Source organism: Sciurus carolinensis, chromosome 2 (assembly GCF_902686445.1).
Source record: "Sciurus carolinensis chromosome 2, mSciCar1.2, whole genome shotgun sequence".
Classification (NCBI taxonomy): domain Eukaryota; kingdom Metazoa; phylum Chordata; class Mammalia; order Rodentia; family Sciuridae; genus Sciurus; species Sciurus carolinensis.
Window position 1 is genome coordinate 151,235,465 of NC_062214.1, and position 16,599 is coordinate 151,252,063.

Here is a 16,599-nt window from a genome sequence, read left to right on the forward strand (position 1 = left end):
TCCAAATAATCTTTCATTCAGTAACTAGCATAGACAAGCATAGGAGGCTACTAATACAATAAAATGAGAATATATTAGTAAAAATATTAATCAGTGAATGAATTGATAATTATGTTATATAAATTAAAAAAAACTTTGGGTAAGCTTAGAACATGAATAATTTCTCTATGTAAAGTTGTCTAGATTGTAAGATTATATCTTCAGCTATACCAAGGGCATTCATTACTCATGTCACTGATACGAAAACGAGTACCACAGTATGGTACATAATTACAGTAAGAAAAAAGCATGTGGGGCTGGGGTTGTGGTTCAGTGATAGAGCACTTGCCTAGCATGTTTGAGGCACTGGATTGGATTCTCAGTACCACATATAAATAAATAAAATAAAGGACCATTGACAACTAAAACATATTTAAAACAAGAGAAAAGCATGTATACTTTACATTTGCTTACATTTAATTCAGTTAAATTATAAAGCTTTCTTAGGTTGTTGTAATCACTGACTTCTCATACAAAAATATTTTACACATACATAAACTCAAAGAGCACATTATGAATTCACATAAGCAGCTAAGAAAAGCAGTTAATTTCAGATGAGGCAACATTTTTGAGTTTTTTCTAAGGCAGGGGTCAGCAAACTATAGTGCAAGGGCAAAATCTGGTACACTGCTTCTTTTCGTAAATACAGTTTTATTGAGTATTAAAAATATTCTCATACAATGTGTATTGTTTATGGCTACTTTGTGCTATAATGGCAAAATTAAGAGGTTGTGACAGAAACTGTATTGCCCACAATGTCTGAAATATTTACTATTATTTACCCTTACAGAAAGTTTGCTGACCCCTGCTGTAAGAGATAATTTACAGTTTTTATTAAAAATCTAAGTACTTTTGTTACTGATATGTCTAATTACTGCATGACTACAAGAAATCTCTCCACAATTCCAATGACTTACAGTCAGAAGTCTTTCAGCAGTTGGTCTTTTTTTGGGGTTTTTAGTTAGTGCTATTTTGACGAAATTATGGAATGTTGATGACCTTCAAATAAAAAGAGACATATACAAAAATATCTTACTAATATTAGTTTCTTGGTGTTATTAAATAAAATTAACTCAGAAGCAGTCAGAAAGTATGAAGAATGGGATTTTTTTCCTGAGGTCTCTTAGTTCTATATAAACCAAAAAACCTAAACCCAAAGCACAGTCTATTCCTTAGAAATATCTGTATCAGTTTTGTTGGAATTAGGTAACAGAGCAGAAATATATAACCTATACAAATCAGAATCAGGGAGACTGTGTCATTTATATAATTTATGATGTTCTGCTTAGAAGTAAAAATGTACTTTTCTTATTGCTTAATTTATACAGTATTTACATGTTTTGCTATACCAAAAGAGTTGGATGGCACAGAGGGTAGGGTAGATAATGTAAGTGACTATATATAAATCCTGAAAATGTTACTTAATTCTTAGGAAAGAGGAAATGTATGTTTTGCTATACCAAAAGAGTTGGATGGCACAGAGGATAGGGTAGATAATGTAAGTGACTATATGTAAATCCTGAAAAGGCTACTTAATTCTTAGGACAGAGATTAAAATAAGGAGTAATTTTTGTAACTGGAAGGATTTTCCTGCTACCTGCATTGATGAAGTGGGGAAAGGAAAAGGATACAAATTAGAAGAATCATGTTTTAATTATTCATGGCAGTTTTCAACACTGCCAAGATTCCACTGGGAGATACTAAATAAGAACCAAAGAAACCAAGTAACTTCAGTGACTAGCAATGACAACAACCACATGGCAATTTGCAGTAGAGGAATCAAATCACTGCACTGTAACTGGTGACTTGTGACAGAGATTACATGGAGTTAGTTGGATCACAGAGCGGCAAAGGTTCTCCAATGGTAATGACTAATCTGGAATTTGTGAATTTAGCATTGATACCTAATAGTTGTTCTTGAATGAATACTCATTCATTTTTGCCACAAAGCCCACATTTCCAGATGGCTAGAGACTTTGGACAATATGGAACAGGAAGAAACCAGTGTCAATACAAAGGAATATAGCTAGAAGGAGGATATAAACTCCTTTGTTTCCATAGTGTGATTTGCCTTTCACTCCTGCAGCGATCCCAAGAATGGCCTGGTTCCTAAATAAAACTAGGAAGTTTAGAATCTACTTTGGGGAGGGGATTCTTAGAATCTGAAATGAACAGTCTCACCAGAAAAATAAAATTTACATAACAGAATTTGGAGGCTCACAGACCCTCAAGGGATCCATGTAATCTGGATGAAGAACTCCTGAATTTAAGAACTTGGAAACTTTTGTTTGCCTGGTTAATTTTATAAAATGTGGAGAAGGTAATACCAGAAAAATAACTTCCAACTTTCACCATTCAACTAATGACATTCTTATGAATGATAATTCCAGCAAGCTGCTCTCCTTTATAAGAGAAAGGAGAGATTAGGAAAGTAATGGAAGGAAGACAGAAAAACCAAAAGAAATTGATTTTAAGCATCAACAGTATCTGGGAAATCTTTTCAAATATCAAATATCATCTTCCATGAAAGTCAAATGGTAATTAATGGATATAAAGGAATACAGGGCAAAAATCTTCACATATGAACTTCAAATCCTTTCCTACCACACCTCTTACTGAAGCTGCCAAGTTGAGAGAGACAAGTGAGTTTAATAAGAGCGGTGGATTATAAAAGAACACTCGCTGGAAAATAAACCTAGATTCTGGCCATAAGTCTGCAAGTAAATTAGCTATGTAACTCTGAGCAAACTGCTTAATGCCTCTAGGCATTGGTTTCATCATCTATAAAGTAAAGGAACAATGTTACTTCCCATTATAAAATTCTATGAAACCACGTATTCTTTAACTCACCACTTTGTTTTGTCCTTTAGTTTTGGAGGCTGAAAATTACTTTTTGACATTAAGAAGAGAGCCCTGAAATTAAAAAATTCAATTAAAAACCAATACCAAGTACTTTTATCACTAAAGCTAATAATCACGATAAATATTCTGTAATGAATTTATACAAGACTACTACATATGTAGGCACCAAAGAAAACTGTTTTGAGATCAGGAAATTAAATTTTTAATATTTTGGGTAGCATATGGAAAATTTCCTACCTATAGAAAATCTTTAAACTCATACAATTGGCCCTTATTCACAAAGCAAAGCGACCAAATGTTACAGAAGAGTTTTATTACTATATTGTTACCTATGTAACTAATAGTATATCTTCACATTTCTATGTATTTATATACAATTCTGTAACACATGGACATATATTATGCTAACTTTAGGTTGTGCATTTAACCAAAGGCTGGCCTCAACAACTATTTTGAGTATATAGGCAAATTGCACCCGTTTCCTGCTCTACTTCCTTTATTTAAACAATATATTACACAAATGTCAATCTCTGTTGTAATTCACCTTTGACCCATTTTCCTTGGTATTTTGGAGTAGAAAGATGGAGGATTTAAGAGGGAATTTCTAATATGCTCTATTTCAGTATTTCCTACAAAAACCTCTTCCAGGATTCTTAGTAAACTACTTTTTAAAAAACATACCAGATATTTTCTCATTTTAAAAATGAAATGATTAAAAGAAAAAAAATCTTGCCATTTTAGTATTTTGAATTTTCTGCTTTTTTGCCTTTATTTAAATGCTAATCAATTATTACATTATAATTATGTTAGATAATACTATGTTCCACTTTTTAAATTACTAATCAATTTTCCAAGTTCCCTTGGTTTAAACATATGTTCAGTTGCCACTAACTGCTAAAAATTTTAACCATTCAGCAACTATTATTTAGATATTTTTCCAGTTATCCTAAAATGGATAATCCCTAATCCTTGAATTATTTCCTAAGAACAATTTCCTAAGTAGAAGAATCACTGAAACATTTGTACTACCCTTAACAAATAACATAAAATTATTTTCCTCCAGGTCTGTACCTACTGGCATTCTAGGTAACAGTAGGTATCTTTTAACTTGTGTTATGTAGCTTTAGTTTTCCCTGTTTCTTTACCTGGTACTCACTCCTAAATACTTTCTCCTGTAGTCTTTAAATGAGTTCCTTATGTAGCACACATTAACCCATGGTTGATCATACATTAAGAGAACATTTTCCCCATTCTAATTTTCTACCATTTAGAGTTAAATTTTGGTCCAATATATCTTTTCCTTCAAGCAATCAACAAACATATGGAAAAATGTTCAACATCTCTAATAATAAGAGAAATGCAAATCAAAACCACCCTAAGATTCCATCTCACCCCAATTAGAATGGCGATTATCAAGAATATAAGCAACAACAAGTGTTGGCGAGGATGTGGGGAGAAAGGTACACTCATACATTGCTGGTGGGGCTGCAAATTAGTGCAGCCACTCTGGAAAGCAGTGTGGAGACTTCTTAGAAAACTTGGAATGGAACCACCATTTGACCCAGCTATCCCACTCCTTGGCCTATAACCAAAGGACTTAAAATCAGCATATTACAGAGATACAGCCACATCAATGTTCATAGCTGCTCAGTTCACAATAGCCAGATTGTGGAACCAACCTAGATGTTCTTCAATTGATGAATGGATAACGAAACTGTGGTATATATATACAATGGAATATTACTCAGCCATAAAGAATGATAAAATTATGGCATTTGCAGGCAAATGGATGAAACTGGAGAATATCATGCTAAGTGAGATAAGCCAATCTCAAAAAACCAAAGGACGAATGATATCGCTAATAAGTGGATGATGACACATAATGGGGGGTGGGAGGGGTTAGTGTTAGGGTTAGAGTTAGGGTTAGGGAGTGGGGCAAGAATGGAGGAAGAAAGGACTGTATAGAGGGAAAAGAGGGGTGGGAGGGGTGGGGGGGAAGGGAAAAAATAACAGAATGAATCAAACAACATTACCCTATGTAAATTTATGATTACACAAATGGTATGCCTTTATGCCATGTACTAACAGAGAAACAACATGTATCCCATTTGTTTACAATAAAAAAAAAATAGAAAAAAAAGTGAAAAAAACTTTCAAAAGCCCTCAAATATTTATTTCTGAAAGACAATATATTATCCTAAGATATGTGATGATTACACTAAGCATAGGTATTTCTTCAGTATTTCTTCATAATTTCTAGACAAAGTAAAAGAAAATCAAATGAGATAGTAAAATAAAATCTCTTGTGCATTCTACCATTTCATAAGATAAAAAAGAAACAAGATCAATTAATGGAGGAATGAAAATAAAGACCCCAAAAGACTTGTTTAAAAATAACTGGCATGTCCTAGTCTGATTACTAAGGGATAATTATTTTATGTGAAAGATTCATACAATACAGGTCACTCACTCTATGTTTGAGAAGCAGCAATACAACCAAGCAATTCCCAGTCCCTTACAACAGTTTTACTATTTTGACATACTTAAAAATGAGCTTGTAATCCCAGAGTTATCTCATTATTCCACTTTCCAAAGACTTGACTGATAACTGCATAATTATAAATAATGAAAACACCTCATTGGATGAAGATCAAACATAGGTGGCTGAAGTTCTCCAAGTTCAATTGCTGTTATTCCTACAGCCCAAATATCACAGAGTTGGTTGTAGCCACCATTCTTCTCTACTGCTGCAACTTCTGGAGCCATCCTAAAAGGTATCAGTGAACATAATATTTTCATTTTCAAAAAATACTACTTCTTATTATAACCATTAGATTTGGAGGGAAAAGAAGCTGAGAGGTCTTTATTAGCAAAGAAGAAACTTTATCAGGAAAAGACTTAAATTTCTCTCTCTGTGTCTCTGTCTCTCTCTCTCACACACACACATACATACTCTTTTAAAATTCATTATTTAAAAATCTTGAATACTGGTGATGTGAGAAAAACTTCATTTTTTAGTTTGTGTTAGGTGAATCTTGTTATGTAATATAGGAAAATGAAAAAGAATACTTAAAATCCTAGGAAGATCACAGAAAACTTCCCAAAGAAGATAACACTTAAAAAAATGAATCAGCAGGGAGCTAAGGTGTGAGTGAGGAGTCTGAGCATTTCATAGTGCAAATGCAGGAAGACAAGGTAAGCACATGGATCACCTGGAGAGTTGCTAGGGCAGGGCAATTCAATATTTGTGATCCTCAGATGAGATGGGCAGTACACTGCTAGTTACCATTTGGCAACAAGTACAGAAACACAGTAATTAAGCAGTCTCTTTTATCCAAATGCATGATCAATTTTTAGCAATTCATTTTTATTTTATTTTATAAAAATATACCTTTGATAGGAAATGGAAAAATATTATCCTTTGCAACAGAGAGTTTAGAGGGTCTAGACAGTGTTGGGAAAATGAACCTCAGAAATGGGGGCTAGATTATGAATGACCTACTGATTATAAAAGGATGTTTATTTAGATTTCTAGACCCCCTTGAAAGACTTAATTATGGCAACAAACAATCTAGAACTTACAACAGCATGAACGACAGTGTGAGAGGAGGCAAAACCAGTCAGGAGAATTAGAGAACTATTTCAAATGTACAAAGGAAAAAGAAAAGAGAACTTTTCAAAGGCTATGGAAGAATGTATAGGATAAAAGGGGCTGACTGAAGATATATTTTTAAAATTTTTAAATGAGATTTAATAAAAAGAGTCCCATGGCATTTATTTTCATCTGGTAACAACACAAGGGTAATCAAAACAATATGAACTATATTCCCAGCAAAAGACACCTTAAAACAATTGTGGCTTTCTCTATAACTTCTCACTTCATTGATCATTTCTAATTGTAACACAGTAATATTTTCTTTTAGCATGAACCAATCCAGTTGTTTTCTTGACTTTGTTTTAGAATGAATCTCTTCTGTATCATCTAATACAAGGTTCACGTATTCATTAAAACCAAAAATACAATCCTCTACCGGTATATTCACTTGCTCCTAGAGCCACACCTTAATCTGGGATCTGTTTTACAAGTATCTGAAGATGAGGTTGATGGGCTGCACCATCACCTTCTGGACCTTCTGGCCTAACCCACAGAACACCAAGGGGGAATCTCACAAAGATCATACCAACCAGCAAGTTAATGTAGAGAGCAACTTCTGGAATTGAGAACTGGAAGAGGAAGTCTGAAGATATTGAGTATGAAATGCTGGTGGGATACTGAAGTAGAACTATTATCAAGCAACTGCTAAGTATAGAAGTCTAAAGGTCAACTGAGGAGCTGAGTCGGAGTTACACACTTAGGAGTAAGATGTATACGATGGCATCTGACATTATATGGTACAGATGATATTGCCCAGGAGAAATATTCTTTTTATGTCAACATTTACTATTTTAGAATTAATTATATTTATATTGAATAGCCACAAGTTGCTTTTATATGCACTTAAGTTACAAAAAGTTCTACTAACACACTTTCAACTCAAGTGTAGTTAATGATATGCAAGATATATACTAAAAATGCTGAAATGTAAATGTGAGTTCTATATATATAATAATGGATCCAGGACTAAAAAGAAGAAAATGATTACTATGGAGCCTGATGATTACAAACAAGTTTCATAGAGGAAAGAGGTTGAGCTGGAGCCCAGAAAAAGCAAATCAATTTTGATTCCTCTGTGCACTAGAATCATTTAGTGGTAGCTAACAGGAATGCCAGGCGAACACTGTTACACTTCCTGGCTCAGTGGGAAATGGAGCTGTTGACCCATCAGTCAGGTGATAAAATTCAGAGTGCATGTCACTCTTTGCAATGGGGAGAAGTTAAGATAAAAACAGAAAAAGGGGTTCCTAAAGAGGTAACGAGTACAATCAGTATTTCACATAGTATGATCAGGGTACAAAAATAGAAAATTTTGACTGGAGAGGAGTGTTTACAACACAGGACAGTCACAAAAAGGGGTAGAGGAGGGAAATGGGCATTGTACCAAAGGGAATTCTATAGATAACCTAACTTACTTATGCTTTCATATAACATTTATTGGGGCCTTCCTGTTATTAAAAGCAATACATGGTAACTGAAGAGAATGTGGAATACATGAAAAAATATGGAAAACAGTGAAGCACAATTTCAACCAAAAGAGTCACTCTTTCACACATTCTTATTTATACTTTTTACTTAAACATATCTTTTATAAAACACATCTTTTAAATTCTCTTGCATATACTACTTTAAAATAATTTTTTTTTAGGTGTAGATGGACACAATACCTTTATTCTATTTATTTTTATGTGGTGCTGAGGATCGAACCCAGTGGCTCACACATGCTAGGCGAACACTCTACTACTGAGCCACAATCCCGGCCCACATATACTACTTTTAATCTTGATATTTTTAATGTTCCATAAGTTTTATCCATTGACTATTCATCTTTTACAACATAATTTTTAATATTCAGCATATTATTCTTTTGACTTGAAAAGATGTACATGATTTCCTTAACTTATTCCAGGATGTGGCTCAGTTATAAAGCAAGAGACTAAAATGTATTAATAACAGTAATGTCTTACCAATAAGGTGTGCCAATGAAAGATTTTCGCTTTGCTATAGTAGCTGTTATTTTTGCAGCAACCCCAAAATCAGCTAGTGAGGAAAAAGAACAGAAGATAAAACAGAACAAGTAATGTTTCTAAGTTTCACAGTTTCAATAATGCTATACACATAGCATTATCAATAATTCAGATATTTACATGAGGTAACTACATAAGTGAAATACCTAAATCTTTCTTAGTTTATAACAAACTCATTAAAGAATTCAGTATCATTTTACTATGATGAAAATATACTTTATTAAGAATAAGTTAATAAAAATAGTTTTATTACAAGCTTACTGAAGTTAATTTGGGGAACAAAAAAAGCAATAAAACTCATGGGCAAAACATACTCCTGAATTCCTTTTATCCTATCAGGGATAGTATCTTACTATTCTTAAAAAATGTCCTTTTTTTCCTCTGTGTAACATTTTATATTGTGAGTTGTTAAAAATGATTACAAAAAACTAAATACGTAAGAGTTAATTTTTGTCATTTCATATATCAGGAGATTTTACTCTCATATATTAAAAATATTAATGATTGAATAATATTCTGTAAGCAATAAACTGTAGTTTAACAGTTTCTCTATTGCTAGAGTTAGGTTTGTATTTTTTCTACTATAAGTAATGTAACTAAATACTTCTATGAATATGGCTTTTTCATCTTAAGAATTAATTTCTATAAACTGAGTCTCAGGACTAAAACCTACTGTGCCAAAGTATAAATATTATTATGATTCGATATGAATATTAAAATTGAACATGTCAATTCTCACCTAAAATTTTATTAATTTTTTTGGAAAAAAATTTAGAAATTTGAAACAACATACCTAATTTTACATCACCATGGTCTGTCAATAAAATATTTGCACCCTAAAACAAAAATACAAATTCTATTAAATTAGCATAAAAATTTCTTCAAATACAATTAGCAATTTAAACATATTAAATGAACTTACTTTGATATCTCTATGCATTTTCCCTTTAGTATGCAAATAGGCAAGACCCTGAGGTTAAAAAAAGAAAAGGTATGTATTAGCAAAATTACAAACTTGACTCCAAAATTTTCTACTTAGTTCTCACTGAATTAGAAAAACTAGAACACCTTTCTGAGTGGGATAAAACTTAGAAGAGCTTCTTTCTACTAATCAATGTTTACTATATCTTAAAGATTTCTAATTCATTTTCTGGTAAAAACTGGAAATAATTTACAAAAACATAATTTTGAATGAATGCATTTATCATTCCCAAGTTTCCTTTATAGTTCTTTCAGCATTTATAAGTCTTAAAAACTATTTTTTAAGGTTTTTTTTTTCATAAATTTTTTTGTTCTAATTTGTTGTACACGACAGTAGAATGCATTTATACATTTTGATAGCTCATACATAAATGGAGTGTAATTTCTCATTTTTCTGATTTTACATATTGTAGGACCACAACGGTCATGCAGTCATATATGTACATGAGGTAATAATGTCTGTTTCACTATTTTTGAAAGATATTTTTTATAGGCATTGAGCTCTAGGTTGACAATTTCTTTCTACCTTTAGGTTCTCCACTGTTGTCTTAACTGTTTCCAATGATAAATCTGCCATCATCCTTTTGTTTGCATGTAATGGATTCTTTTGTTCTAAGTATTTCTAAGGTTTTCTCATTATCAAATGAGCAATTTGATGATGACATGCCTTTGTGTGTGTGTGTGTGTGTGTGTGTGTGTGTGTGTGTGTTCATGTTTTCTATCCTTAGTTTGTTGAGTGCTTGGGGTCTATGACTTAATAGTGTTCAATAAATTTGAAAAAATTTTAGCCATATTTATTTTTCAAATATTCTTTCCTTTCTCCCCTTTTTTCTCTTCTCCTTCAGAAAGAAAAACTATATACATATTAGGTCACCTGAAATTGCTCTATGGTTTAATAATTTTAGTTTTTCAGATTGGGTCTTATGTTTCTCAGGCTAGTCCCAAACTCCTGGGCTCAAGCAATCTTCTGGCTTTCTTGTCCTATTCTGTTAATTCTAGCATCTTTGTCAGTTGTGAGCTAGCTTCATTGATTTTCTCCTTATTATGCTTCTTTGCATGTCTGGTAATTTTCAGATGCCCAACATTTTGAATTGTGCTCTCTGGGTACTACATATTTTTGGATTTTAGGGGAAGACACTGAGGATTGAACCTAGGGACACTTTATCCACAAGCCACATTTCCAGTCCTTATTTTTTAATTTGAGGCAGGGTCTCCCTAAATTGCTAAGGCTGGCCTTGAATCTGCAATCCTTTTGTCTCAGCATCCCAAGTCTCCAGGATTACAGGCATGCATTACCACATCTGGCTGGTGTATTTCTGGATTTTTTTATAAATACTCTCCAATACTCTATCCTAAATACTCTAGCTGCCTTGTTTTCCCTGCACCAAATTTGTGTTCTTTCTCCTTGTACCATGGTCTGTTCCTTGTTTTCTATCTCTCAGGTCTTTAATACCTGACGTCATCTCTCTTTTGTGGTACTGGGGATCAAAGTCAGGGCTTCAGGAATGCTAGGTAAGTGCTCTACCAGTGGGCTACATCCCAGTCTCCTGATGTCCAGTTTCTTGACAACTACTATTTCATATACATTGCCTACTTTTTTTTTCAGGGAGCAAGGTAAATGATACTTTGTTACTCCATTTTTACCAAATGTGGAAATTTGTTAAACTCGAACTAATTTAAATTTATAAATTGCTTACAAAGCCTCATTATATTTGTGGAACTAGAACCACATAAACTAAGGTCTTATATCAGGTACAGAATGCAAATCCAAACTGCCGTTCTTTCACTTCCACTCTTAAAGAAACAATGAACTTGGAAATTAAAATATAAAGAGAATGAATTTATCAATAATTCTGTGCTATAAGTACATGGTTAGATTTATAATTTATTTAGATACAACAGATTATTTTGTTATATAAATATTGTAAGGAAAAACATAAAGTTAGCCCTCCACATCCATGATTTATGCATTCATGGATTTAACCAACCATGGACTAAAATAATTTTGGGGGAAAATGTCTGTCTTGAACATGTAGACTCTCTTTTTTGGTCACCCCTGAACAATACAGTGTAACAACTATTTACATAGCATTTACATTGTCTTGGGTATTAGAAGTAATCTAGAGATGATCTGAAGTATAGAGAAGGATATGTTACAAATATTACACTATTTTATATAAAGGATTTGACCTTGTACCAATTTTGGTATCCTTAGAGTGTTCTTGGAACCAACTCCCCACGGATAATGAGTGATCTCTCTCTCTCTCTCTCTCTCTCTCTCTCACCCGTGTGCGCATGCACGTGCACGCACACACACACACACACACACACACACATACACACACACACACGCATATGAACATAAATATTGATTTTACTTTCATATCTTTCACAGTAAGATTTGGCATGGTGTATCTTTTTTAAACTATGTGGAAACTAACTCTATAAGCTAACTAGAACTTTCTCTTAGATCTGGTCAAACTCCCAATTTCTAAAGTATGGAAGAACCACACATAAAATTACCAATTAACAATTATCAGTTGTAAATTAAAAAAATAGAAAAAAATAAAACCCATGGTTACTACTTAATTCCTCCTCATTTAAATGCCTTAAAGTATATGAACAAAATTGTTAGTTGCTAATTTTCTCAACAGTCTATTTATACATAAATAAATAAATAAATAAATACCCTATACTTCTATTGCACACCCACTTTAACATACTAAAAGCTTTCACAGATCCTGAAGTAAAGAAAAAAAACCATGTGTTCAATATAAACTTAGAGAAAGGGGTTCTGCTTATCAAGGACATGTATTAATACCCCACAGAATTAGGTGTTACAGATAATGCTATGGGTTATTGCTGTGCATATTTATTTTATTTTGGGAGAAATGGTAAAAGACTTCACATTCTCTGGAACAGACAATTTTCACTGCCATAAAACTTCAAGGCAAAGTTTAGATAGTTTTACAGTTGAGAAGTCTGGTGATTCGGGAAAACAAATTTATACCTGTGGCTTTCCTTAGCTTTGTAGCAATGAAAGTAAAGGGACAAAGTAGAATAACATAAATGATCCCTTGTATCAGCATGATGGCAGAACACCACTTACCACCACTACATGTCAGCACCAACTTAAGTGAATTCTTGTGACTTGCTCATGAAAAAATACAACTAGTTTTACAGAATTATACTGAGATGGGAATAGAAAAATAATTTTGGTTTACCCTTTCTCTTTTGGATGACTATCATTCTATAGTTATTGATTATGACTGGAATTGCCTATCTATCTGAGCAAATATAGTACCTGTAAGGTTTCTCGGCATACATAGGCTATTTGCAATTCTGATAATGGTCCAGTAACTAGAAAGAAAAATATTACATTGTCATATATTTGAAGATAACAGATTAAAAATAGTCTACTTTTTAAGATGACCAACTATTATATAACTTCCCTATATCACTAAATAACTTCTCTTCTGATCAGGAGCATACATTATCTTTGTAATCAAGAAACAAAACAAAACTAGAAAAGTAACACTGAGACTGAAAATATACTCTAAAAATAAGAGATTTACTTCACAACAACTTCAGTAAGTGAAAATATTAAGCACCCATTAAGTGTAAAACATAATACATCATAGAAACTTCTATAGAAAGCAATGAACATGATATCTCAATTGTGAACAATTTTTTTTAAATAAAGTCAAGAAACTTGATAAACATACATAACTAATGACAGTTATATGAGATGTACAGAAGCACAGAGTTTGGTTACTGAAAAACTGAAAAGCATCATTACTTTTTAAACATCAAGATATTATCTCTTTAGCATAATTCTTTACCACATCTATCAAGACAAGGTGGCTTGAACCAGTACCTCATCTGAGAATTTAAAAAGTGGCCGGGATCACTTTTATCACTCAGACCTCTCCCTTCCTAATATGAACTATAAAATTCCTCTTATGCAAGTACCCATCAAGAAACTCTGGAACTCTGTCTTTCAAAACCATGAGAGAAAATCTGGGGTGGTGTTTGCTGACAATAAAACCTAGGTAGTTACAGGTAATCTTTGCCTAGAAAAACATTTCACTGCATATTTTCATTGCTGCCTGTCTACACCCATTAGGAATAAAACTCTGATTCTTAGTACACTGATGGACTAGTAATAAAAGCCACTTTATTAGCAACATTTAATTTATAAGTGTAGATATTCTTGACTACTGATTTTTAGGATACTATTTATAGGAATTCATACTTCTTAGATTCTAATTAACAGCAATTTCATGAAGAAATAAAACTGATGTCTCAAAGCAATTTTTTAAATTTAAAAGGGAAAGTAGTAAAAACTGCCAGCTGTATAGTTTAATTTTATCCATATTCTCATTTTATAAAAGTGTGACTGGATAAATATACAATTAAATAGAAACTTCATATAAAAATCATTCTTCTTTATAAAATCATAGATAAGGATTTTAAAAAAGTGGCATAGAACTGTTTTCTACCAATAAATTTTATTTTATTTTATCTTTTGGCAATACTGGGGATTGAACCTACTGGTTCTTGATCACTGAGCTACATTGTGAGTCCTTTTTATTTGGAGACAGGGTCTCACTAAATTGTAGAGGCTGGCCTGGAACTTGCAATCCTCTTGCCTCAGCCTCCTGAGTTCCTGGGATTATGGGTAGGTGCCACTGTGCATAGTTTACCAATAATTCTTTAAAATGAACAACAGGATAAAAAAGGTCATTCCAGTTTTGCAACATATGAGAAAATGAAAGACTACTAAATAAGAGAATAAAGCATTTCTTTTTTTTTAAAGTGAGATTTGTTCTTATTTTGAAATTCTTAAGAGTAAATCATAATGTCTATGTGTAACATTTATGTGGTAAACTTTACTTTAAAAATAAAGAGGAAGTGATCAGGACCTTTTTGTTATGGGTTATTTGTTGTAAAAATTAGATAACTATTACACAAAAAGTTTATAATGAAGTAATATATCAATTCATTATTACTATAATTCAGAATTTTATATCTGAGTCCTGCATTCCCTCCCTTCGGTACTGACTTATTTCTGGTATGTAGCCTTTTGTTTTGCTTGCATTTACGTTCATTCATATGTATACTTATAAAAAATATAATTTCTGAAAGCCTTAGTATGATTAACCATGCTACACATATTCTTGAGGATTATCCAAATCAATATACAAAACTATTTCATTGTTTTAAGTGCTACAAGGTATTCCATATCATAAGTACAGTGTAGTTTATTCAAGTGCTTGTCTATTATTGACTTTTTAAAAACTTTGACCTCTACAAGTTATAAAATATTATATAAACTGAAACTGCACTTCTGTTTCTATATTACGGCTGCATCTGTAAATTATATGACTAAAATTCAATAAGGCTTCCAGTATAAAGATTTCAGCACAGAAATATTTTAAAATATTTCACATAATTTGGTACCAGGGATTGAACCCAGGGATGCTCAACCATTGAGTGACATTCCCAGTCCTTTTTATTTTGAGACAGGGTCTTGCTAAATTGCTTAAGAGACTAGCCTTGAACTTGCAATCCTCCTGCCTCCGCCTTCCGAGACTCTAGGATTACAGGCGTGTACCACTGTGCCAGGGCACATAATTCTTAATAATAAATAACAAACTATGCATAGTTGCATTGGGAGTTTTACTATCTCACATGCATGTTAAACAAGGAAAAATTATTTTTTTAAGGATATAATCTTAATTTTACAAATTCTAGAAATTCAAATCCTGTAAACAAAAGAAATTAGAAATTAAACTACAGAGACAAAACTATTTCTATATATTACTATTAAGCAAAGTCAACTAAAAAAAAACTGCCTAGTTAACAATGCTAAATCAAATACCCCAATTAAAAAAATTACACATTTTAAAGCAATATTCCTGTAGTAAGAAGTGAACTATTTTTCGGGTTAGCTGGTTAAGTCACTGAGATACATACATATTTCCCCTTGTGAGTTACTCTTTGCATTTCAAGTCTTATTTATAAGGGTGTTTAGCCCGTTTCATTAGTAGATAAAACACTTTCCTAGAGCTTACATCTAAAAAGTAAAATTTAGATCGTACAAATACTTTTGAATTTTTTGGTTCTGACATAGGCAAATTTACTGAATAACCACCACCAACAAAAATCTTAGGTTTCTTTTGTGCAGTTCTGGGAACAGAACAAAAGAATGCAAAAGAGTAAATCTCTACCTATTAATTTCCTGGGTGACTAGAAATGTCAAACAACAATCATTATTGTCAAAGTCAATTTTAAAGTATAAAGTTAAATTCACAGTACCATGATAAATATCTTGAAGTGATCCGCCACCACAGTATTCCATACAAATCCACAGTTTTTCTCGACTATTATGAAGAGAAAATTGTATTAGCTGGTAATTTGCAATCATTAAAATAAGTACTATAAGGCTTATACTCTTCAAAACACCAAGAGTCAGGATACAGCGCAGAGGATAACAGGAAATTGCTGTAGCAATCTCTCTTCAATATACAGAAAAGTGCATCAGTTTCAGTTTTGTTCCCATTTAAAGATTTAGATTATGATCCATTTTATAAGGTAAATACTCATAATCATTCATAATGTTTCATTAAGGTTGTCCTAAGGTATAACTAAATAAAGGAGGTACCATAAATAACATAATAGAGAAATGAAAAGAAAGTTCTAGAAATTTTACCACTTAAGTAGTATAATTTAAAAATTGCCACATAAAACAGCACTGACCTGAAAGGAAGGGAGAGTGGTAGCAAAGAGGATATAAAATACAGAGAGAACAGATACTTCTGTTTTTTTGTTTCTTACCTGAGATAGCTTCCAAAGTAGGCAACAATGTTACAATGTTTACATTCTTTAACCATAAATATTTCTTGTTGAATCAAAGAAAAATCATCTCCTGAAAACAAAGTAAATTGGTCATCATGTTACTCAAAATCTCTACATAGGGAGGAAGGAAAACTCTGCAATAAATATTAAATAGAGGTGAGAAATTCAGCATTC

The 16,599-nt window shown here is 32.4% G+C and overlaps 1 protein-coding gene across 3 annotated transcripts in view; it reads right to left on the reverse strand.

Annotated features, from left to right (window-relative positions):
* Positions 1–16,599, reverse strand: part of Map4k5 (mitogen-activated protein kinase kinase kinase kinase 5) — a 99,050-nt gene that overhangs the window by 48,349 nt on the left and 34,102 nt on the right. For all 3 annotated transcript variants that reach the window (XM_047539044.1, XM_047539042.1, XM_047539043.1), the window contains exons 4-12: positions 16,405–16,495; positions 15,886–15,950; positions 12,869–12,924; positions 9,506–9,553; positions 9,377–9,419; positions 8,524–8,596; positions 5,537–5,668; positions 2,890–2,952; positions 957–1,038 (exon numbers count right to left, since the gene is read on the reverse strand). In XM_047539044.1, the coding sequence (XP_047395000.1) occupies positions 957–1,038; positions 2,890–2,952; positions 5,537–5,668; positions 8,524–8,596; positions 9,377–9,419; positions 9,506–9,553; positions 12,869–12,924; positions 15,886–15,950; positions 16,405–16,495 (653 nt within the window). The remainder of the gene's footprint in view (positions 1–956; positions 1,039–2,889; positions 2,953–5,536; positions 5,669–8,523; positions 8,597–9,376; positions 9,420–9,505; positions 9,554–12,868; positions 12,925–15,885; positions 15,951–16,404; positions 16,496–16,599) is intronic.